General features: G+C 43.7%; 1 protein-coding gene and 1 long non-coding RNA gene across 3 annotated transcripts; one reads left to right on the plus strand and one right to left on the minus strand.

Annotated features, from left to right (window-relative positions):
• Nucleotides 1-1,841: 1,841 nt before the first annotated feature.
• On the minus strand, nt 1,842-22,634 carry LOC119500801 (immunoglobulin superfamily member 10-like). Of its 2 annotated transcripts, XM_037790738.1 has the most exons (12): nt 21,945-22,634; nt 21,114-21,331; nt 20,813-20,942; nt 18,171-18,412; nt 17,017-17,168; nt 12,014-15,729; nt 10,434-10,575; nt 9,044-9,179; nt 7,467-8,633; nt 6,901-7,108; nt 5,960-6,181; nt 1,842-4,676 (listed from the first exon to the last, which is right to left on the minus strand). In XM_037790738.1, the coding sequence occupies exons 2-12, from the start codon at nt 21,290-21,292 to the stop codon at nt 2,655-2,657; spliced, it is 8,316 nt and encodes a 2,771-aa protein (XP_037646666.1). In that variant the 5' UTR covers nt 21,293-21,331; nt 21,945-22,634; the 3' UTR covers nt 1,842-2,654. The 2 variants fall into 2 exon arrangements, with proteins under 2 accessions (XP_037646666.1, XP_037646667.1); XM_037790739.1 differs by lacking the exon at nt 21,945-22,634 and having other exon boundaries at nt 21,114-21,348.
• LOC119500802 lies at nt 17,174-19,461 on the plus strand. Its single transcript, XR_005209685.1, has 3 exons — nt 17,174-17,294; nt 18,257-18,362; nt 18,981-19,461. It is a non-coding gene; the product is annotated as an uncharacterized LOC119500802 (long non-coding RNA).
• Nucleotides 22,635-22,953: the final 319 nt, after the last annotated feature.

The following is a 22,953-nucleotide window of genomic DNA, read 5'->3' on the forward strand; positions in this document are numbered from 1 at the left end:
AGAGGGAGGGCGACTTCATTCTCTGCTCAGGTAGCCATTACTCCTTTATATCTTTATATAGCAAATCATTGCTTAATGCTAGAGCTATTAATGCTCTGGATATTGTGTAGAGCACCTTTAACCAAGTGACTGGTCTGAGCCTTAAGGGCTGAGGTCCTGGGCTGTGTCCTAGTTGCACGTTTGCTCTCTAATACTAATTAGACATGTATAAGCACTGCACTGTGATGGTGCACTAATTTGGCCATTTGTATGCAAGAAAATAATGTCAGCTACAGTTAAGTGTGCAACGATGGATGCCAAGCAAAATACTGGTGCGGAACTGTCACTTCCAAATCATCAGCAATAAAAACACTGCACCACAGATTTATTACTGTACGAGCTGTCAGCAGAGACGTCACGCCATGCATACTGTAAACCACAACTTATAGACTGTTTTCACTTTTCCAAGCTGTGAACGGCTTCTACATTTCCGATTTGCCATAGTGTCAATCAACAACACGCTCAAAATGTGTGTTTCGTGGTGTGAACGTACAGCACTGCACACTCAGAACACAGTTAGTATTAGTATTTAGTGGAATCAGAATATAAACAGCGCTTGGCAGGTGTGAGCGCAGGGTGGTGCATGGAATCGCTCTGCCGGCTGCTGGGAGTTTTATTGCGTTTCCCAGGGAGAGCCATATGATGTCATCAACATGTGTCTCATCTACAGTTAAGACCCCATTTCCTGGTTTGACAGCTGAGCTGGGGATAAGGAGTTTCTGTTCTCATAACATACTAAGTTATAAGTTTCCTTCCTCGCTCACACTAGGTGTTTTCTTTTCTCACTCTGACTCTGCCCACACTCACACTTACACTCTGTAACTGTACCATATTTCTTAACAACACTGTGCTCATGCTGTTGACATTTAATGGAGTAGACACTTTCAGTTATTTTTCCTCTTTTATTTATAAAATGAAGCTGTTCAAAATATAGCACACATTCATCGTAACTAGTGAGACATCAAGCATACTTAATAATATTTAATAATTTCTCCCTTTATTACAAAACACTGGCATCTTTACAAGACAAATAATTTAAGGACAAAATGAAAACATCAAAGAAGAGAGTAAACATGATAACTATGAGCTGCTGGTGGCTTTGTGCACAAGCTTAGGACAGGCTAACGCACATTTATACATTCTTTAATATCAAAATAATCATGACGATCACTCTTCAAAGACCTGACTATTGTGTTTACATGAATGCTTTGTACCGTATCTCATTCTGCCACAGAATCTCTGTGAGATACACTCAATGGTGATACAACAATATTTGTCAAGGTTTGAAACACACAAATAAGTCACGAGAGGAGTTAACAGGTTCAAAAGGTCCTGAAGAAGCTGGTGTTTGTGTGATACATGTTTGTGTTACTGTTTGCTACAGTATATATGCACCACAACGAAATGCAACCTTTTTCTAATACGGTATGTCGTTTATAAAAAAAGAAAAATGCAAAAATTATTTCAATAGTTAATAAGGTAAATATCAAGCTTTGTCATGACCGACGCTGTGTGAGACCAACGCACAAGGAACCTTTTAGCGCCTGTATGAGACGCACCAGGCTTTGCATTAACTACAATGTAAACTCATCCGCAGCAAAGGTACGCACTCAGAGAAAGTGGGGGGCGGAGAGGGGAGGGGAGGTGGATGGGTCCAACAAACACAGGGCTTTCATCCAGGAGACCGCTGTTCGTGTCCTGCATGCATTAAGTTTCACTTTCACGTTACAATCAGCTGTTCGTTTGTGTCCCGTGTTCACAACATTCCGTTTCATTTTCACTTCACAAACGTCGTAGTTTTAAGCCCAACCATGTTGTTTTTTCCTAAACCTAACTAAGTGGTTTTGTTGCCTAAACCTAAAGTGATGCCAAGGGGTGTGACAAAGCGGCAGTATGTGACAAAATGGGTTGAAACGCGTTGGTTATACTGTAGTTCAGAGTAAAGTAATGAAATAAAGCAATCAGGCCAAGTAAAGTATGCTTGTCTTTCACATGTTCTATGTTTGGTTCAGCAATACCTAAGTTTAAAATTGCTGTTTTACAACATTTTTTTGAAGTGAGATATAATTTTTGTTCATATTGGCCAGAGCTTAATTTTAACACATGGCAGGGGAACAAAAAGAGTTAGCTCCATTTTCCCACTGAAACAATTCACGGGTACATATTTGGGCATTAAGTTGTGCAGCAATCTTAAATATGTGGTGCATTTTATTTTACTCCTTCGATCATCACTTTAAAATGGGTTTTTGGCTGCTGAGACAGACAAAAAGGCACAGCAGGTTAAGGGTGTACCACCAGCTACATGAAGCAACCTTCCTTAAACACTAATTATTTGTTTATGCAGAGAAAAATGCATGACGTCACTGTAATCGCAGAGAATCTCGCAACTCCTGATATAAAAAACATAGAAAATCCATACATGAGAAATATACCTGTATATTAGTAGTGTCTTTTCTGAGATTCAACAGTATCTCCGGCACGGAGCCTTGCAGTTCCTTTGGGCATGTGGGACACATACAGTGTTAACAGCAGAGGAGTTCATTCACCACTACAGAAGACTGGTGGTGTCTCTGTCCTTGAGCTGGATGTGTGTGTGTGTGCGTTTGCTTCACACGTTATATAACGTGCAGGTAGGTCGCCTTGGTGTCCACTCCTATTACATTTTTGGCGGTGCATTTGTAAAATCCCGTATCCCTACTTGACGGGTTTTGTATCACCAAGGAGCCCTGAGGGCTAAGGTAGCGGTTGCCATAGATACGAGCCTGAGCCATCACCCTCAGCTGTGTCAGGTCTGGTGCTTCCCAGGTGACCGTCGCCCGGGGTGTTGCTATTGTCAAGCACGGAAGCTCCACAGCAACCCCGGTGCGTGTGTAGGTCACGGGGGAGGGGCCTGTTGTGATGCGCGGGGGGTAGGCGATGACGATGACGGGAACAGTGATGACTGAAACTGAGGAGGAGTCGCCACTGGTGGATCTGCAGGTGTAAGTGCCGCGGTCAAACACGGAGGCCTGTTGCACTGTTAGTGTTCCATCCTCTTGGACTTGGTATTTGCCCGAGTCAGCACTCTTACCCCGGGATAGTGCCTTGCCACTGGGCATGGTCCATGACAGAGAGCCCTGGGTGAATCCACTGGTGTGAGAAGCAGGGCAAGGCAGGCGAAGGGTCTCTCCGTTAATGATGCTCACCAAGGGAGCTGTTCTAGTGCTCACTGCTGGCTCAGAGACAAGGCTGGTCGAGCGGGGTGGAGGGCCAACTGGACGAGGAGCAGCAGGTAAAGACTGGGCTTTGTGTAGAGGCTTTTGAGTAACTGGGATTCTTGGATGAAGCATCTCAGGCAACACTGGCCTTGAGCTCAAGGATTGAGCCAAATCCAATGAGGCTCCTGAGCGAGGCGCCTCTATTAAACGACTTCCCTGCACAGGCCTCTCCACAGCCGGTCCTCTATGTGGAGATCTGGCCTCCTCCTGCGGCTCAGAGACCTCTAGCTCCACCTCTATCCTGGTCTGTCCTCTCTCACCTCTAACCACACACACCAAGGTCCCGCCATCACTCACCCGCACTCCTCGCAGCTCCAAGGAGCCGTTTCGGTGCACAGTGAGTCGGCTGCCGTAGTAAGGAGCTGGCAGCACACCATTACCAGGCAGAAGCCAGGCCAGACGAGGCGGAGGGGAGCCTTGGGAGGGGCACGGCAAAAGAACAGTTTGGCCTTTCACTGCTCGCTGCTTCACTGACGTTACCACACCCACCACTGTGTTAGTACCAGCTCCATTATTAGACACGCTGCTGCTAAAAACTCCAACATTACTAGAAGTACCACTTATCCTGCCATTGTCTCCACTGGTGGTAGCATCTTTACCAGCCTTTTCTACATTGACTTCATTATTTTTAGCCCCAGGATTCCTTTCTACACTATCTCCTCTAACTGTGCTGTGATTGTTACCCACACTATTACTACTACTCATAACTCCAGGTCCATTTCCATTTATACCAATGTTGTCTGCTTTAATGCCTATATTCCTAGCCACGCTCACCCCGACACTGATTCCACTGACAGGCCTGTTCAGTACATCTCGACTATCACTCCTAAGGGGAGGATTAGAGCCACTTGTTGCTATGTTAGCACCAGTGTTTGGTACAAAGTTTCTTATCCTTCCATTATGATCACTATAGCCATTGTTGCTGCCAAGCTTGCTTGTGTCTCCATTGGTAAATCCATACTGGTTTATCCCTGCATTATTAATGCTGTCCCCTGATCTACTGATGTGACCACTGCTGGTGCTCCAACCTCTTCCTCCCAGTCCATGGTTCGGAGCCTCCACCTCCAGGCCCACCACCATGCTCCTCTCCCCGGCTGGGTTGCTCGCTCGACACGTGTAGTTTCCCCTGTCGATCATTTGAGCCAGACGCACCTGCAGAGTTCCATCTGAAACCGCCACAACCCGCTCCGAATAAAAACCAGATCCCGAACTTCGTGGGATGACACGGCGTGTCGGGGAAAACCATGTCACTGTCGGGGCGGGAACTCCTGTGGCCTGGCAGCGAATTGTGGCGGTCGCCCCCTGACGTACTTTGATGACGTGGTGGCTTCTGTCATCGGGGAAGGTCGGTGGAGATGTCATCATGACCTTTACTTTGACCTTTAAAGATTGAATTTGAATGAAGGGAGGAATTAACGACTGAATGATTTTTTGTTTATTTTGTGTGTATTGTGAATTAGTAAAATATAGTTTATATAATTGAATTACGGACGGAGATAACAACACTTTGATTCGATTTTGAAGTATTTATGAAAACCTTCATTAAAGGTGCAGTGTGTAGGATCTGGCAGCATCTAGCGGTGACGTTGCAGATTGCAACCAACTGAATCTTATCCCGTGTGCAGAGCATGTAGGAGAACTGCAGTGGCCGACGCGAAAACATGAAAATGCGAATGGCCATATCTAGAGTCAGAGTTTAATTTTTTCCTTTCTGGGCTACTGTAGAAACGGCGGCCGGCTTTGTGAAGAGGACCTGGGGCCGTATTACAGAAACTTCTATCTTAAGTTAAGATAGGAAGTCAATTTGGTATTACAGAAGCAAATCCTAACTAACTTTAGGAATCCTGTCTTATCTTACTTCACCCTATCTTATCTCAGGTTTGGAAATCCTAAATATTCAATCCAACATCGCTTATCAACTTTTATGTCTGTTACCTCGCAACCAATCATACTTTTCTCATCTTGCAGAGCTAAACAACTTCATTACTGTTGTTTTTCTTATTGAAACATACTGAAACATGCATTGAAATGAAAAAAAAATGGAACAAAAACAACGGCGGGCACTTGACTTAAAGACAAATGAGCATCTGGAGAGAAATCCAAAGATTTACTTTTAGGGAATTTACAACAACCCTAACTCTGGAAATAAAAGAAAGAGAGTGGGCTAAGAAAGCAGACACCGTCTCCGCCGTATGCTGCTATCAAAAAGAAAATACGTACAAGTGATATGGAGAGGAAGGCAGCTCTTAAGTCCAAAGAGCAAAAGAAAAGTGAAAGTTAGGACAGCTTAACTGTTATGTTAAAGTTAGGAGAGGTTATTTAAGATTTTGGGAAGTTAGGATGTTTCCTATCTTAAGTTAGGATAGGAACATTGACTTAGGAACTGATCATCAGGTCCTAACCCTAATTACCATGGTTACCAAACAGTTAAGATCTGCAAGTTAAATTGTTTCTGTAATACGGCCCCCGCTCCCTATGTAGATATGAAGGGCTCATTCTTGAGAAAACTCAACGATTTTTATTTCCAGGTGATTATACACTAAAGAAGACACACGTATTAATATGATATTCCATTTCTGCCAATAGATCCGCCTAAATGCTACACACTGTTCCTTTAATAAAATAAATGACTATTCTTCTGCAGGAGAAAATGTTTTTCTTACCTTCATGGTGTCTTGACCTCCTTGATTCTCAGCATAACATGTGTACTCTCCCTCCTCTCCCATACCCACTGCTTGAACCAGTAACGTCCCGTTGTTAAACACCGTTAACCTCCGTGCTCGCCCTCCTCTGTCTTCCCCCTGCAACACGCTGTTAACCATGGTTCCATCTGGTAGGCTCCAACGGACAGCTGGGTCAGGCAGTCCTGATGCCTGGCAGTCCACCTGCAAGGAGCGGGATCATTATTTCTATCATTTAAAAGTTGTTGAGAAACAAAAACATACTCTCTTCGCAAGGAGGAGTGATGCAAACTAAACTGTATATTCAGGCTGTTTTAAGGCTGTATTTAAAAAAGGAAACTCACAGTAGAAAACACTGCTAAGCAACACAAATTTAGATGATTTAGATTCAAAAAAACATTTAAAGCTCATTAAAGTTTAAATGAAATTAAAAATGAAGGGCAACAAATTCCCACAATACGTTGTCCTCTTTCTTGCATTTCACCCCGCTTGACATTGTTTTTCATTGAGCTCTTAAATATTCATGTGTGAAGTAGTATCCCCTGCAGGCCGCTGTTCATGATTCATAACAGGCCTGACAGGTCGTTCTTTTCCTTTTGAGTCAAAAAATATGGAGCACTTTTTGATAAAAAACAACCAAAGACAGCTTGAAGCTGTAGAAATGTTTGGCACCACGCCCAGCGATAGAAGACACCCAACACACATCATTGCCTCAACAAAAAATAAGGCTCTGAAAGCTCAACAGTGGAGGTGTGAGAGATGGACTGTTTTAACTTTCAGGCAGGGTTTGGTGCAAGTTTCCAACAGTGGAACAGTGGTGTGTGATATATAATTGCTGTTATTTGTTTATTGAATAAACATCATTATTGGGGGCAAGGCAGAGATGAAATATGATTCTGTTTTCTTTTTTCCATTTAGCTCACCTTCAGCGGCTTGCCAAATGACACCATCTGATTGAGCGGCTGTTTGGGCTCGATCTTGGCAGGCTTGATAGCCACGGAGACACGCAGCAGGCGATAATCATCTGAGACCTTGTTGCGTGTGATGCAGAGGTAGTCTCCGGCATCCTTCTCTGTTACTGCCTGGACTGACAGGGTGCCGTTAGGGTGCACCTTCAGACGTCGGTCAAAACTGAAATTCAAATGTGGACAAACATATCACAAAAGGATACACATGTAGAATAAGACACAACACTGATAGAATTGCCACAAGATATAATTATTAGGGCTGTCAATAGATTAAAATATTTGATCGTGATTAATCGCATGATTGTCCATAGTTTTTCTAGTTTCATATGATGCCAGTATTTTCACTCTAGCCCGCTACAACCACTGAAAGATGGATTGTATTAATGCGTTAAAGAAATTAGTGGCATTAAAACAAATTTGCATTAACGTGTTATTATAGCATTAACTTTGACGGCCCTAATAATTATACAACCAACACAATTTAAGTTATCTCTTCTCACATTAACCCACATCCCCTGTACCTGAAGTGCATGTCCACCAGTTTCCTGATGGGGGTCCTCCAAATGATAACAGGCGATGGGTTGCCAGTTACAGAGCAGTGGAGCTGCAAAAACTCCCCATAGTGGACAGTAGTGATGGAGGGTGATGTAGAGACAATACGGGCTTTACTGAAGGGGGAGACGGGCAAGGGATGCGAAGCAGCAGAAACTCTGCTTTTGTCAGAGGAGGAGGAAGAAGAAGAAGTAACTCTGGGGTTGTTTGCAATCCCGGGCGAGACTTTGGTGTTAGTTGTAGGCAGTGTGGAGGGTGGGGAGAGAGGGAAGAGTTTTGTTTTGTCGATGTTGGTCAAGTATGTGGGGGAGGCAGTGACTGTTTTATTGATTTTAGGAGGCGAGTTAGAGGAAGAACTCGGGGTGAGCGGCAAGGTCCTGGCTCTATCAAAGGCCGATGGAGGGGAGAGTCTAGCAGAGATGGATGGACGTGAGGGGTGGCTGGGGATGGACAAAGTTCTGTCTTTATAAAGTGAGGATGAAGGAGATGATGCTCCTTCATTTCTTGCTGCACCCTGTCTCCTCTCTCCTTCGATTTCCACCCTCACTGTTCTCTTATCGGCTCCGACAGCATTACTTGCAGAGCACTCGTAATTCCCTGAGTCCTTAGGCCCAACTCCTCGAATATGCAGCGTCCCGTTGGGCAAGACGAAAAGGTTGCCATGGAGAAACTGGGATGGGCGAACTAGAGTCCCATCTGGGATTCGCCAGCGCAGAGTTGGTGGCGGGGCACCTCGGGCAGAGCAGTGAGCATAAACAGGCCTCCCCGGAGACAAGAGCAGGTGTTCCTCTCTGGGTTGCTGTATCACCGGGGGCAACGAGGACACGTGTACACGCGCAGAGGCACTGGCGGCACCTGCTGGGTTGGAGGCCACGCAGCGATACACTCCTCTGTCACTCGGTAACGTTACTGAGATGTGGAGGGTTCCATTTTTGTCCATGGTGATGCGACTGGTGGAGGGAGCGGCGGAGGTCAGCACAGAACGATCAGGCAGAACCCAAGAGATGAGGGGGCTAGGAACGCCATCCGCCCGGCACTCCAAGCGCACCTCTCCGCCCTGATGAATGGTAGCTTCTCTGTAGCTGGCCAGCTGCATCCGAGGGGGGCGGGTCCACACTTCCAGTGTGGTTAGTAATCTGTCATGGAGGAGTACAGCACACACATACTCAATATAGCAACTCAATATAAACACACTTCAAATATAAATTCAAAATGAAAACAAACCATAAATATCATATGACACATTTAGGAAACACCCATACACAATTCAAACAGGAATCCTGATAGAAACATGGACCTGAGAAACATAATATTCAAATTACAAACACATAATGGGATTTCAAACACTCATTTTATAAACAGATGTCATATAGAGAGAGATTTGTATTTAGGCTGCTTAAAAAAACAGCATGCATAATACTCCGTAATTAAATTGCAGTTTGCCTCAGGCCTAAGTAATTAATACAGAAAATATTTAGTCCCATGGTCATTATAACTAAATGGTGTACACTGCATTAATATTCCTAACTGGTATCAGCAGCCTCACCTGTCACGCCCCAGAAAGCTGTGTGCACTGCAGATATATGTGCCCCTGTCCTGCAGCTGAACATTCTGGATAACAAGGGTGCCATTTGGCAAGACCTCAAAACGCTGAGCCCTGGAGTGGATTGACATCACCGCTCCTGAGAGAGACAGACAGACAGACAGACAGCGGGAGGGAGAGAGCAGCAGTGAGGAGACAGAATGGGAAAAACAAATTGGGAGAGAAAGTTAGGGAGTGAGTAAGAGACAGAGGAAAGGAGGATCAGGGACATGCCGAGTGGCACAGCGTGAAGTAAACCCAGTGATGCAGTGCACAAAATGTTCCATTACTTCCTTGCAATATGTGTTTCCCACATTTCAAGCGAGAAAAGAGCCTATTGTGTGCAAGCCAGTGCGGGTGTTAATGGGTTATTTCATCAGAGTAAAATGTGTTAGTTAAAGTACACACACTAAAGCTGAGGCGGATTTTCCTGTAAAATCTATGACCTCAGGACGTAAATACAAACCATTACTTATTCTGTTTTTATAGGTGCAGTCTGTAGTTTTTCACCATATAAATGAAAGGTATATTCACATTAGCAATGTCAAAGTTGACACGATAATAACGCGTTAACAAATTATTTTTAACGCAATAATTTCTTTAATGCATCAACGCAATTTGCGATTTTTTGCAACCAACTGTAAGGACCAACGATGTCATACTAGCTTGTCGAGAAGGTTACATAATGCTGCAAACTTACGTTACATTTTGGCGAGGAAAAACTGGCATGGCCATTTTCAAAGGGGTCCCTTGACCTCTGACATCAAGATGTGTGAATGAAAATGGGTTCTATGGGTACCCACGAGTCTCCTCTTTACAGACATGCCCACTTTATGATAATCACATGCAGTTTTGGGCAAGTCATAGTCAAGTCAGCACACTGACACACTGACAGCTGTTGTTGCCTTTTGGGCTTGAGTTTGCCATGTTATGATTTGAGCATATTTGTTATGCGAAATGCAGTACCTGTGAGGGTTTCTGGACAATATTTGTAATTGTTTTGTGTTGTTAATTGATTTCCAATAATAAATATATACATAATATTTTAATCGATTTACAGCCCTAATTTGCATATAGTATATAATTGACTTCTGGATGAAAAACAAGCATTTCTAGCATAATATAGGCCTGAAGCCTGTTACAGAAAGCAGGTTTACTGAGTAATCTGGAGAACGTTGCTGAGTTTTTACATCAGTCGATGAACCAGATTTGTTTCAAGTGGAAATTTAACGTAAATATCATTTGAAGATAAAACTGAACACTGATTTATACATTCATGCATTTCAGAGTGTTTTGTTTCGAATATGTGTTTATGCTGAAATAGATGTGTGCACAACTGCTGCACTGTGCGTACCTGTGGCGACCTTGGTCCATGTGATGGAGGGCTTCGGCTCTCCTTTAGCTTCACAAGCCAGCCTGACGGTGCTCTCTGCTGGGAACGACACGGTCCTGATGTGTGGGTCTGCAATCCTCGGTCTGGATCGCACAACTGGGGCCTGTGAGAAAGTTTTAGAGAAGAGATTGTAGTGGCAAAGTAAAGAATACTAGAATGAATTAATGATTAGGACTAGAAGACATCTGAGAGCACTAATGAAAGTTCCTCCGCAAAGCTGCAGCATTGTTTTGGTCTTTGGAGTTTTAATTTTTCAACTAAATAGCATGTGATTAGAGGACTTGCAAGTGAACAACAACTTCAGTACAGCAGAGGATAAAAAATGAGAATTGCTACAATGTAATCAACAGATCATTTGGCCAAATGCTATCTGCATAAAGAAAAATTCAAATAAATAAATAAAACATCTAACCAAAACGGCAGATGAATCAAAATGCTGGAAAAGCATGAACAGGCCGAGTATTGGCCAATGGTTTAACGAAATGTCATCTTGCCTTACAATGGAAAAGATAATACAATGGCAAAAAAATATGGTTAAGACCACTGTAAAATGTATTTGTTTTATGCTGTTGTGACTCTGTTGTTTTGTTTGAGAGGTTTCTTTTCTTTTATCATATGTTTGTTGTTGTTTGTTTGTCTTTTGTTGCTGTAGTTTTCAAAAAAAGGAAGAAAAAAAGGATAAAGACCATCATACATCCGTACCAAAATCTTCATTCAAAAAAGTTGCCTAACCTATAAACAGAGAGTAACATTAATATGTAAACTCTTTAAACTGTAATTACTTTTTTTTGTGAACAGTGAAGACTTTTAAAGCATTGTTCAGGTTCATAAATTCAATATAGCATTACTGTGATCCCAGATTTAGAATCACTGGTGGTGGACCCAGAGGTTTGGTCTGCTGAGTCTTGCCAAAAGAGCTCTGGAAATTAATTAACAATTGATTATCTTATATCCTTGGGATTACGCTCTCAAAACACATAATGTTGCTGATTATGGAACATGTGTTCTTCATCTCTCCTTTAGATCTGGCAGGGACTCTGGCAAGGCATGAGAAAATCCATGAAATTGAAGAATTGTCATCAACATCCCTCAGGTTTAATAGCAGGTCATGTGGATACAGATTAGACTATTTTCAGATCTATTGTTTTCATTTCTGCTAAGCTTTTGCCCAAGGGCTTGCACAGTCGGGCGTAGTGAGTGTGTGTGTTCATACGTGTGTGTTATTATTTTCTGGGCCAGTACTCACTTAGAGAAGAAATGTTAATTTGAGTTCCACTTAGCTGACAACAAAGAAAAATAGCTTTATTTATGGTATATGAACTGCAAAGTACATTTAAGGATGCACTTAAAGAAATGACTAATTGAATGAATGAAAGCAAGGAGCAGAAAAATGGGGAAACATTACATAAATTAGCAAATAAAGAACAAATCATGGCCCTAGCTTGGCTCTTACTCTTGTTATAATGTATGTGCTTGCTTTAAGACCCATTTGGGGTAAAAGAATCCACAAAATAGCGTTATTTTAATCGATTTGAACTCACCCCAGGGGCGGCAGGGACCGAAGGAGAGGCGGGCCGATGTGGCCTGCTGCTGTGTGAATCAGGAATAGAATTAGTTCCAGGGTTCTTCCAGTCAGTAGACGGTTGACGCTGGTTTGGACCCCCAGAAACAGGCCTCCCTCTGGGATCGACTTGAACAACACTCAGCCTCTCTCTGGATGATGCTGTGGTACTTGTTGATGTCATTGTTGTAGTAGTAGTAGCAGAAGACGTACTGGGTGTAGCTGCCGTTGTAGTAGTTGGAGACGTTTTGGCTGAGATGGCAATTGTAGTACTACTAGTAGGAATAGTAGTTTTAGTAGTAGTAGTAGTAGTAGAAGATGTACTGGGTGTAGCTGCCGTTGTAGTAGTTGGAGACGTTTTGACTGAGATGGCAATTGTAGTACTACTAGTAGGAGTAGTAGTTTTAGTAGTAGTAGTAGTAGTAGAAGACGTACTGGGTGTAGCTGCCGTTGTAATAGTGGGAGACGTTTTGGCTGGGATGGCAATTGTAGTACTACTAGTAGGAGTAGTAGTTGTAGCAGTAGTAGTAGTAGTAGTAGTAGTGGGGTTCGGAGTTGTGGGAATGGCTTTGAATGAGTTTGTAGTACTAGTAGCAATAGTAGTAGTAGAAGGGCTAGTTGAAGACGTAGTAGTGGTAGTGGGGGTAGTAGATGTAAGAATAGGAGTTGTGGTGGTAGTAGTAGTAGTAGAGGTAAGAGTAGTTGTAGTACTTCTGGTAGTGCTAGATGTTGGGATAATAATGGTAGTTGTAGTAGACATGATGGGACTTGTTGTCATAGGAATACTTGTAGATGTTGTGGGAAGTGTAGTAGTAGATGTACTTGTAGTGAGAGTAGTAGAAGGAGTTGTTGTGATTTTTGCAGCAGTAGTTGTATCTGCACTGGCGACTGTGGAGGAAACGATGGAGGAAAGAGTGGGCGAGAGAGAGGTGGAGGTGTGGGACACATGTGGTACACCTGATAAATTCCTCTCCAGCTCTTCGCTGTGTTTGCCTGGGGGTCTATCAACATGTTTGCCTAAGGCAGTGTGTGTTTTTGTGTGTGTCTGTATGTCATGTGCATGTGTCTGTGCAATCGCAGTATCCGAGTGAGTGGGTGCTGGTGGTGTCGGTGTGTTGAAGAGAGTGGACTCTGTAGTGTCTGGGATGTTGGCTGAGTGAGTCACCGTGTCTATATGTATCTTTATGTGAGAGGGAGATAATGAGGCGAGAGAGGAGGCAGAGGGAGTCAATGAGGGGGAGGAGGATTTCGAAGTGGAGGTACCAGTGTTAGAAACAGGGGGAGACAGAAGAGTCACATCATTTGGAGCAGTCCCAATATGGTCACTCCGGGTCAACGAAATAGCAGGAGATGTGGTTGTTGAGGCCAGCAACAACCTATTAACTTGATCTGTGGTAGTGTCAGGTGTCTCGGTTTGTGACCTCGGGTTCGTAGGGTCGGGGAGAGGTCGAGGTGGGGTCAAAGGGCGCCCTCGGGTCCTGTTGATGATTCGTCTTCTCTGTCCAATCCTCCTGCGAGTGTTCCAAGAGCTTTGAGGCCGGGAGTTTGGGACCAAATTAGGGTAGAGACCCTGCCGGGGGCTCTGAGGACTGGTTCTAGTGGGGTTAGTGTTTGCTTCTGGCTCATCTCCTTCACCGGGTTCTTGGACTATTTCATTTGTTCCTGAGATTGGCTTAGATGTGACTGCTTCTTTCTGAGTCTCTGGGTTTGACGCTGTTTCTGTCTGTGGAGACGCTGTCTCCGTTTCTCTCTCTGTCTCATTCTCTATATCTGTCTGTGTTTCTGTTGACGTCTCTGTCCCTTTCTTTATCTCAGTATCTGCATTTGTCTCTGTGTGTGTTTGCATTTTTGTGTGAACAGGGTGAATGAGCTGTAGGCCTTCCTCTTGGAGATCAGCGTCATCAATAGTTGACCCTTCAGTTTCTGCAACCACCCCTGCTCCCTCAGCTCTACCTCTCTCGGCATCATCATGTCCCACATGTCTTCCTGTGTCTCCTCCCAGCGGTCCAGCTGTGGGCTCTCCTGCTGCGCTGGGCTGGCTGTCATTCGTGTTAACAGTCTTTTGTCGTATCTTAGCCAGTATGTCAGCCCATTTCTGAGGGTCTATCCTTTGCTTGTTTGTGGTAACTCTACGTCTGTTCTCAAAGCGGTTTCTTCTCTGGTCAGTCGCTGACACAGGCCCTCCTCCTCTTCTCGGGCTGCCTTCTCTCATAGGTCCACGTCTTCGGGGTTTCCCGATTGGATAACGTCTGTTTGGAGGTGGTTGGAGAGGTTTTGTACGCCTCCTATTGCCAACAAGAGTTCCCTCTTCTTCTTCCTCTTCATCCCCCGATCCTTCATCCACTAGTAACGGAGCTCGTATCCTGGTTGACCGGCCAGCGGCTGACTGTGGCCCTGTAGGATATGAAGTCATAAGTGGAGGGAGATGTCTTGAGTTGAACTCCAGCTGCACGGACAGAGAGTCACTGCCATATTGGTTGACCGCAATGCAGCGGTAATGACCAGCATCCCTCGGAGAAGGGTTAGGCAGAGAGAGACTCCCATTTGATTGTATAGTGAGCCCACCTGATACAGCTAATCCCCGCCGTACTATGTTTCCATCTGGTAACACCCAGCTCATATGAGGCGCTGGTGAACCAGATGCCTTGCAGGACAGACTAACGGGCTCCCCGATGTCTCCAGTGACAGGAGGTCCCTCTTGCTCTCCTGAAGGCGGCACAGAGGACTCCTCCACCGCCAGGCGTTGGGGGAGAACATCCACATTCCTACCCGCCTGGGCTATGCAGTAGTAGATCCCTGCATCTGAGAGCTGCACGTTGTGTAGAAGTAAACCAGAGGTTGAAGCTCGTAGCCTACCATCTGGGCTGCTGGAGGGAGAGATGAGCTCGGATCCATCTGGGAGAACCCACTGTACTTTGAGGTTACCAGAACTTAAAACAGGGCACGATAGCTCCACCTTACTGCCTGCTACTGCTACCAGTGCTGTGGTGGTAAGATTAGTTGAAATCAGCACCCATGGGTGAGAGGCATGGGAGGATGTTGAGGCAGCAGGGTCAGGATGAGCAGCAACTCTTGTGGAGTATATAAGTTGAACTTTGTGTCCGTTAGACTGCGCTCTGTTTAGCTGAATGCTAATAGCCGGCTGTAGCAACCATTGTGGTCTGGCTTTGACAGAAGCTTTGACTCCAGTGTGATAATATCCGTCCGTCTCCGCCACCTGCCTGTAGCGGTAGGCCAACGCCGGGGCTTTACTCAGCATGATCTCCCTCTCCAGGCGAACCGCGGTCTCGCTGTAGTAAGCTAGGATCCTCCACAGTGTCTCATAGCTCTGTCTCTCCACAGGGCACTCCAGGGAGAGCGACAGAGCAAGGGGGAGAGGAGAAGAAGAGGAAAGGGAGAGATCTGGAGGAGGAGCAATATCCTGGGAATCAGAGGAGTGAGTGATGTTGCAACCCAGTTCGACGCTGTTCCCCTGTTGGTCAGACAGATCCAAAGTGGCAGTGCCTAAAGGCTCTCTGAAGGATTCACTCGATTGGATTTCACTGGGTTCTGCATCCAAAGGTGCGTCTCTTCCTGGCGAGGGGATGACGGGCGAGGTGCACGATAGGTCAGCTCGGTCGAGCACGCCCTGACCTTGAAGGGAACTGGGCGAGGCGCAGATTGGACACTGAGGGCCGCCGGGACATTTCATTAAGCCTAATTGAAAAAGAGAGGCAGAGGAAAATAGCTGGCATATCAACTGTGCATAACAGCATAGCAACTATACAAACATATTAGTGCACATTTCAGCTATCTGCACACATTAGCGGTGTCATATATTAGTCATGCCAGCTCTTCTTAAGCATCTATTACCCTTTATATCTCTCACTAATTCGGTATGGTTACTTCATCTGCTCATAAATCAGAAAAAAATGCACCACTTCATTATTACACAGCAATCATTAGCCTATATTTCATCTGCCTGCACACATCAATGCTGTCATCGTGGATTAGTCATGGCAGGTTAAGTCTGGCATATCAATGAGACACATTTCACGGTCCAGCCCTCTTTCACATCTCAATAACAGCCACAAGACACACTGGAAGAGATACAGAAGAGTGGGTGATGAAAAGCAGGTGGAGGGATGTCAGAGGTACGGAGATCACAAAACCAGATGTATTAGAAAGTACATTTATCATTCTATCATCTGGCTGGATTTGACATGTTGACATTACAGTTTTTAGACTGTTTATAGACTGGAATTATCAACAAATGAGTCTTCTGTTTCTAAATCCATTCCCCATGTTTCCTTCTCATCGTATCTCCTTCTTCTCCTTTAGTTACTCAAGCTACATGTATAGGCACAGATTTTATGTTTTTACCGATAGGTGCCCAAATGTTGTGAATCTCACCAAGGTGATAATTGTCACAAAATCACTTTTTATTGGGCTTACTTTAGTAATTATTAATGAAATGCTCTGCTCTGCTGCAAATTACAACAGGCTACATTAATGTTTCCCATAAGGATTTTGTGAGACAGTGGTTGGTGGACCTCAGATCCTCCAGGGAACATTTTATAGTTAAATGCATCAATCTGGTGCACTTTAAGAGCAAGATTAAAAGGCTAGATCTATTAAGAACTCGACGGATCAGGTGGGTTGCCAACATGAGCACGACGGAGCTGTGAGCCACCTTTACAGTCGCGCCTTTCCAAGCTGAACGAGAGCCAGTCGCGGCGGAGGAAATGTTTCCGGCGATGGGCCAGCCAGCACCAGGGACAGGTTGCAAATAGTTCAATTTTTTTAAAGAAGCTGTTTTATTTATTTATTTTTTTGATCAGCCTTCCCTATGGGTGCTCAACCTTTTCGGAGCACCCACGTGATGTGCGCGTATGCCTTCATGTTGCATTAGCCACTGCATTTTTGCATCTTCATCTTTTGCATCAGAGGCACAACGAATGACGAGAGTGAAAAAAATATTTATATTTCAGACGTGACAGTCACCTGGATGAGCGAGACTCCAAGTGAGAAACCAGTTCATCCTGCAGTCACAACTCCATGGATTACCCTGCAGCGCAAGAGTCTCCAGCAGAGGTGCTGTCGCTAAAGTTTCTCTGGGCAGAGTGGTCAGACTGTTGTTGGACAGGTCGAGGTGTCTGCAGGAGGGGAGAACAGAGCAAAGGAAAGATTGGATGAAGAGGGGGAACACATGAGGTTGAATCAAAGTCATTGAGGAATGGGTGAAGGAGTGGGAGTGGGCAGAGAGAGGTGACAGGTTAGGGGTAAGAAAATCATCCATCATCTCTTATCACTGTCATCATCCCCTTCATGTTCAGACCTAAGTTATTGCTCTGCAGTAATAATACAAGGGGATCAGGAAGAAGGGGAAAGAGACAAGGCTGTAGCTTTAGTGTTACAGTAGAGGTGTATTTGTCTAAATACCAATAACCCAGGGCAATTCTAGGGTAACACATATTAAATGGGTGTCTGAGTGCTTAATTTCCTGCATTCTGGTGAATTTTAATGCACCAATTTCTGCCTTTTCTGCATCAAATTATGGTGGAAATATCTTTACTTATGTAAAGGAAAACATAAAATTCATGTGCCATGACAATTCAAAATATTAACAAAAATATAATGGAATAAAATGCAGTAAATCCAAGACTGATTAGGAACCCCACTGTGCAGAAATATTCAAATATACCATTTTTAAAATACGAGATAATAGGTTTTTGCCCAAAGCTGGGACCCCTTTGAATATCGCCATGCCAGTTTTCCCTCACCAAACTTTAGCCTAACTTTGCAGCATTATTGAGCCTCCTTCCCGACATGGTTGGTACCAATATATTCCTTAGGTTTTCTAGTATCATATGATACCAATATCTTCACAAGCTTTAAGACTGAGTCCGCTACAGCCCCTTAAAAACAGTAATGTCAGCCGTCTCAGAGAGTTTAATAATTAATTTTTAGGGCTGCTGAGATGAAAAGTAGGTGTCTAAAATCGCCGCTGCAATAACCAGCAATAGAAGTGTTACCTTTTTCATCAGGCTATTGTTTTCTTTTCCGTTTTCTTTGAGGAATGTTAAAACTAAACTTTAAAAATATTGTAACTTCCCCAACAATGATATTATTATTACATTATGTGCTTTAAGGCCCACCTGAGTGTAGAGAAGTAATATGTATTCAGGAGGGACAGTGTGCACAGAGTGTGAGGGTGCAGCTGATGCAGCCTGTTCCCTTGCAGACGCAGCAGCCTGAGGCTAGTCAGCTGGAGCAGCGCCCGGGGGTGGATGTGCTGGAGGAGGTTGTGATCCAAGTACAGACGCAGCAGTGAGGTCAGGCCAGAGAAGGTCAGCGATGAAGAGATCTCTCTCAGCTTGTTATAACTCAGCTTTAGTATCTGCGGGTGGAGGGGGAGGAAATGGTGTCAGTGAACGGAAGCAATGAAGGATCAGAAGAGCGATCAAATAATAGGCATCAAAGCTGATGACGGAACCAAGTCTATGATGTGATGGGTCACTAGACGCCACATGCTTTTATTTCATTTATGACAAATGATGTGAGGGGAATTAGAATGAGGATGAAGAGTTGAATGAAAACTCTTTGTAAGCAAAAATGACATGATGCAGTCTGTGTACATTTTAGAAATATGGGGAAGCCACTTCCAGCAGCACATGACCTAACATGTAAATCAAGAAAATAGCCCACAGCACATAACCACACGTTATATTCATGCCGTGGGCTTATCGAATCAAAGCAGAGAGGACTAAAAGGATGTTCTAGCACTGGGGGGTCTTCAACTTTTCAAATATGAAATTTAGCCCTTCATCCTCCGCACAAGACTCTGGGGGATCTATTGGTATTCTAGTCATGTGTGAAGAACTCCACCAAAATTTAAGAAGGCCCACCATGAAAACCATGTTGTGGAATTGTGTTTCTGCGAGGCTTATGATAAATCTGCTCTGCAGGAAGGCTACTTAGCTGGCAGGGTCCCAGCTGCTGACAGATCTACCACGTGACGATGTCAGCACATGGAAATATGGATCCTATTATCACACAATGGCAAATATATCAGCATCTGCCGGCGAGACGAAGGGAACAATTGCTCGTTGAGTAATATCACTTCCCCACGGACTGCTAACTCTGCCCTTAGGTTGCTGCTAAAATGCCCAGTGTGTTTCCTGTCACCGAGCAGCGAAAAGAATGATGGCACATAAATTATGCATTAGCTGTACAGAAATTAGAAAAATGTGAACAGAATCATGTAAACTGTTGTATTAATTTGCATACTGGTTTCACAGATGAAATGTTGAATTAATCCTTTTATTATTCCATTTTAATCAACAGTATGACTGCAAGATTTAGGCATATTTATCAATGTAGGGTCCTCTCTTAATTGCAATAAACTGTTTTCCAAATGTTATATATCTTAATAATCCCTGCATTAAAGTGAAATCTGTTCTGTCAAACAGTTTAAGTATATCCATCTCTCTACTACTATAAGTACTACACATGTAGAAGGTTTAAGAGCTGAGCTTTCTGCAACAAACCAACCCAATATCACGCCAAATCGTGTAGTAGATCCACCTGTTCACCAGAGGATAGCGTGTTGAGTGTCACGTTTTGCCTCGCCAAGGTGTTAATATTACACGCGGATTTAAAGGTGCAGTACTGGTCAGGATTGGCCTTAAAATAAGTACGTAAAGTAAGTACAACACGTACTGAAACAACATTACATAAGTACGGAAAACACGTCACAAGCGTCACAAAGCTTACAGAAGTCTCCTGGTTGAAAGTCCTGTGTTTGTTGGATCCATAGACCTCACCTCTTGCCCACAGTCTTTCTCACTTTTTATTCTACGGCACTAGCTCTGAGCGTAGTATAATCACACGGATGCATTTAAGTTGAAGTCAGTACAGACTACACGGTGTACAAATGACACGCCTAGAGCAAGAACGCCGTTCTTATTACATGCTTTTGCCTTGCACATTATCGTGTCATTCACACTCCTTTTCATGCAACTGGGCTGCATTTGAAACAGAGCAGGTCAGGAGCCCCTGTATGACACCCCTGCCTGAGGCTGGAGAGGGATTTAAGTGCATTTTGTGGAGACATGGACCAAGTTTGATTTTTACGACTGTCTCCTGCAAAAAACTTTCATCTCCAAAGAGCCAAAGGTTAAATATGTGACAAGACAATGATTTATTTTCCCCATTAACAGCCATATATTTCATAATCCAGCATCAATAGCTTGGTTTGGCGAAGGACAAGTCAGGACACTTTCGATGTCGGCTGCTGTTAGGTGCGTGAGATACAGGCTACTAGTTCCATAAAGAAGAACTGTACAAGAAGAAGAGACCTCTGTAGAATCATCTCCACTACATCAAAATGTTGGCTATGCATTGTTTTGTTAACTATCAACTGCTAGTTTGGTTTTGAAGGGAATTTCTAGGGCTGTCCTCGACCAAAGACATTTTTAGTCTAACATTGTTGACTAATCGATTCGTTGATTTAATCGACAGCTGCAAAACTGAGTTTCTCCACAAAGAATCACACAAAAGCACCACTTTAAATCTTGTTTTTAGCAGAGATGTACTCATAAGTTTCTTAGAAATTAGTCATTCAGCATGAAAAAAGCATAAAAAAAAACTAATCGACTACAGAAATCTAAGACCAAAACAACCGATTAGTTGACTAATCGACTAAGAGGGCAACCCTAGGGAATTTCTTCTTTTCAGTCCTTTACTGTAATATTTGAAGGGTTCAATGCATGCTGTTCCTGCTCTTCTTTCTGATTACCTGTAATGATTTCATATCTCTGAACGCTTCATCTGGGAGCTGGTGGAGGTCGTTGCTGTGTAGCATCAGAAGCTCCACCTTCTTCAGCCCCGCCAGAGAACTGTCATGGATGCTGCTGATGCTGTTGAACCTACGGGGGGGTCACAGGAAAAGCATCATCAACCTGAGACGTCAATAAATCAACAAATACTATTACTTCCATATCAGCAGTTTGACACAAACTCTGTGGGTGTGTGTTTGCACAGTAAATAAAAGCCCTTTATATTGTGTATTTCTGTTGTGCTTACATGTATTCCCTTACCCTAAGTTTATGCGGCGTGTGTGCACAGGCAGGCCAGACGGTACGGTGAGCAGGGAACGAAAGGTACAGTGGACTTCGCTGGCCTGATAGCAGTTGCAGCTCCTGGGACAGGCCTGGCCCCTGGGCACCACGAGTGTCAGCACCAGGAGAGTCAGCAACACACACACGCTCCGATACATCTTCACTCCACAAGAGGAGAAGCAACACTGGGATTATCACTGGCAAAGAGAGAAAGGAAGTCAAGACTGATGGAGGGCAGCAAAGTGCACCACAGTGACAGGTCTCCAAATCCAGATGAAAGCCTCTCTCTCTCTCTGTCTGTCTCTCTCTCTCCCTCACACACACACACACACACACAAGTCAAGTCAATTTTATTCATACAGCCCAGAAACACACATTTGTCTCAAGGGGGATTTGCAATCTGTACAACACATGACACTCTCTATCCTCTTAGATCCACACTAGAGCCACACTGACACATTGCACCTGTCTGAAACAAAACAGACCTTTGGGCTATCTACACATGAGCATGCGCGTGCCCAGTAGGTTAATTGCATGACATATAGCAACACATAAATTAAAAAAAAAAAAAGCGCAGGAGGATTTAATTATATAGGAAGAAAAGTAAGACGTCAAATTAGACATCTCTCTCTCTCTCTCTTATCTAATCTCACACAAATGCACTGAAACCATCAAATTCATCAAACCAACTGTAGAGCTGCGAGAGGTTTTTTATCAACTTGACATGAAAGTAAATTACGCACAGCAAGACGCATCCGAGATGAATAATAGATTACTGTAATGCATAGTCATGGTTTGATAAGAGCATACCTTGAAATCCTTTGGAGTTATTTCACGGAATTATTCATTTTTGCCCATCAAATACTGATTTTAATCCAACAGCACGGTTTCCCGAGAAAATTTGATATGCAAATTAACCAATAAACTAAACGAGATTGTTGAACTGAGAATAAGGTCCCAAAAAAAAGTTGACAAATAAAGATGTCACTGCAGAGAGAGCGAGGAGAAAAAAAAAAAAACGTGGAAAAAGTAAGTCACACTTTTTTTTTTTTGGTCAACTCAACGCGCAACAATAAAATCATCCAAAACATCCAACAGGTCTTCTTGCGCGTCTCCGGAGAGGAAAAGTAGCGCTGGAAGCGAAGCGGACTGTTTGTGTGGATGACAGCGGATGTGTGAGTGTGTATTTCAGCTCAGGAAAGAGGGACTGGACTGAAGTGAACTTTGAGTGACGCTCAGGCTGAAGGGGTTTGTCCAAGGAGGGGCTTTGTGGAAACACAGAGGTAACAAGTTCTACTGCCTCCAGGCTCAAAGCTTTACAGTGAGCATCATGATGTGAAGGCCACAGAAGAGGATATCTAACTGATGAGCTGCAGCTCATTTTACAGCATCTGTCTTAAGTTGTTGCACAACACATTTCATAACTTCTCTGTTCACCCTATCTCCATCATCAGCATCCTTCAATAAATACACTTTGTATTACATTTAGTGGAGCTGCAGCTTTAGATTTTTTGGACTACCCTCGAACAAAATTAAATTCTCTTAAAATCTTTGTCATGACATTTAACTTGTCCATTATATATTTCAGTAAAGTATCTGTCCAAAAGCTGTGTCTGTTGCTTTTTCCACACTGCCAGGATAAAATACTAAATTCCATCCCTTGATTTAATTTCATTTAATTTCATTTAATTTATTATTTCTTGATTAAAAACACCCAATTTAAAGTTTTTTAATCTAAATAAATATCAGATTTAGTTTTATGTTACGTGCCCCAGGTTGTTAAACTCTCCAAATTCCCAGAAATAACACAGAGGACATG

Source organism: Sebastes umbrosus, chromosome 13 (genome assembly GCF_015220745.1).
Source record: "Sebastes umbrosus isolate fSebUmb1 chromosome 13, fSebUmb1.pri, whole genome shotgun sequence".
Taxonomy (NCBI): Eukaryota; Metazoa; Chordata; class Actinopteri; order Perciformes; family Sebastidae; genus Sebastes; species Sebastes umbrosus.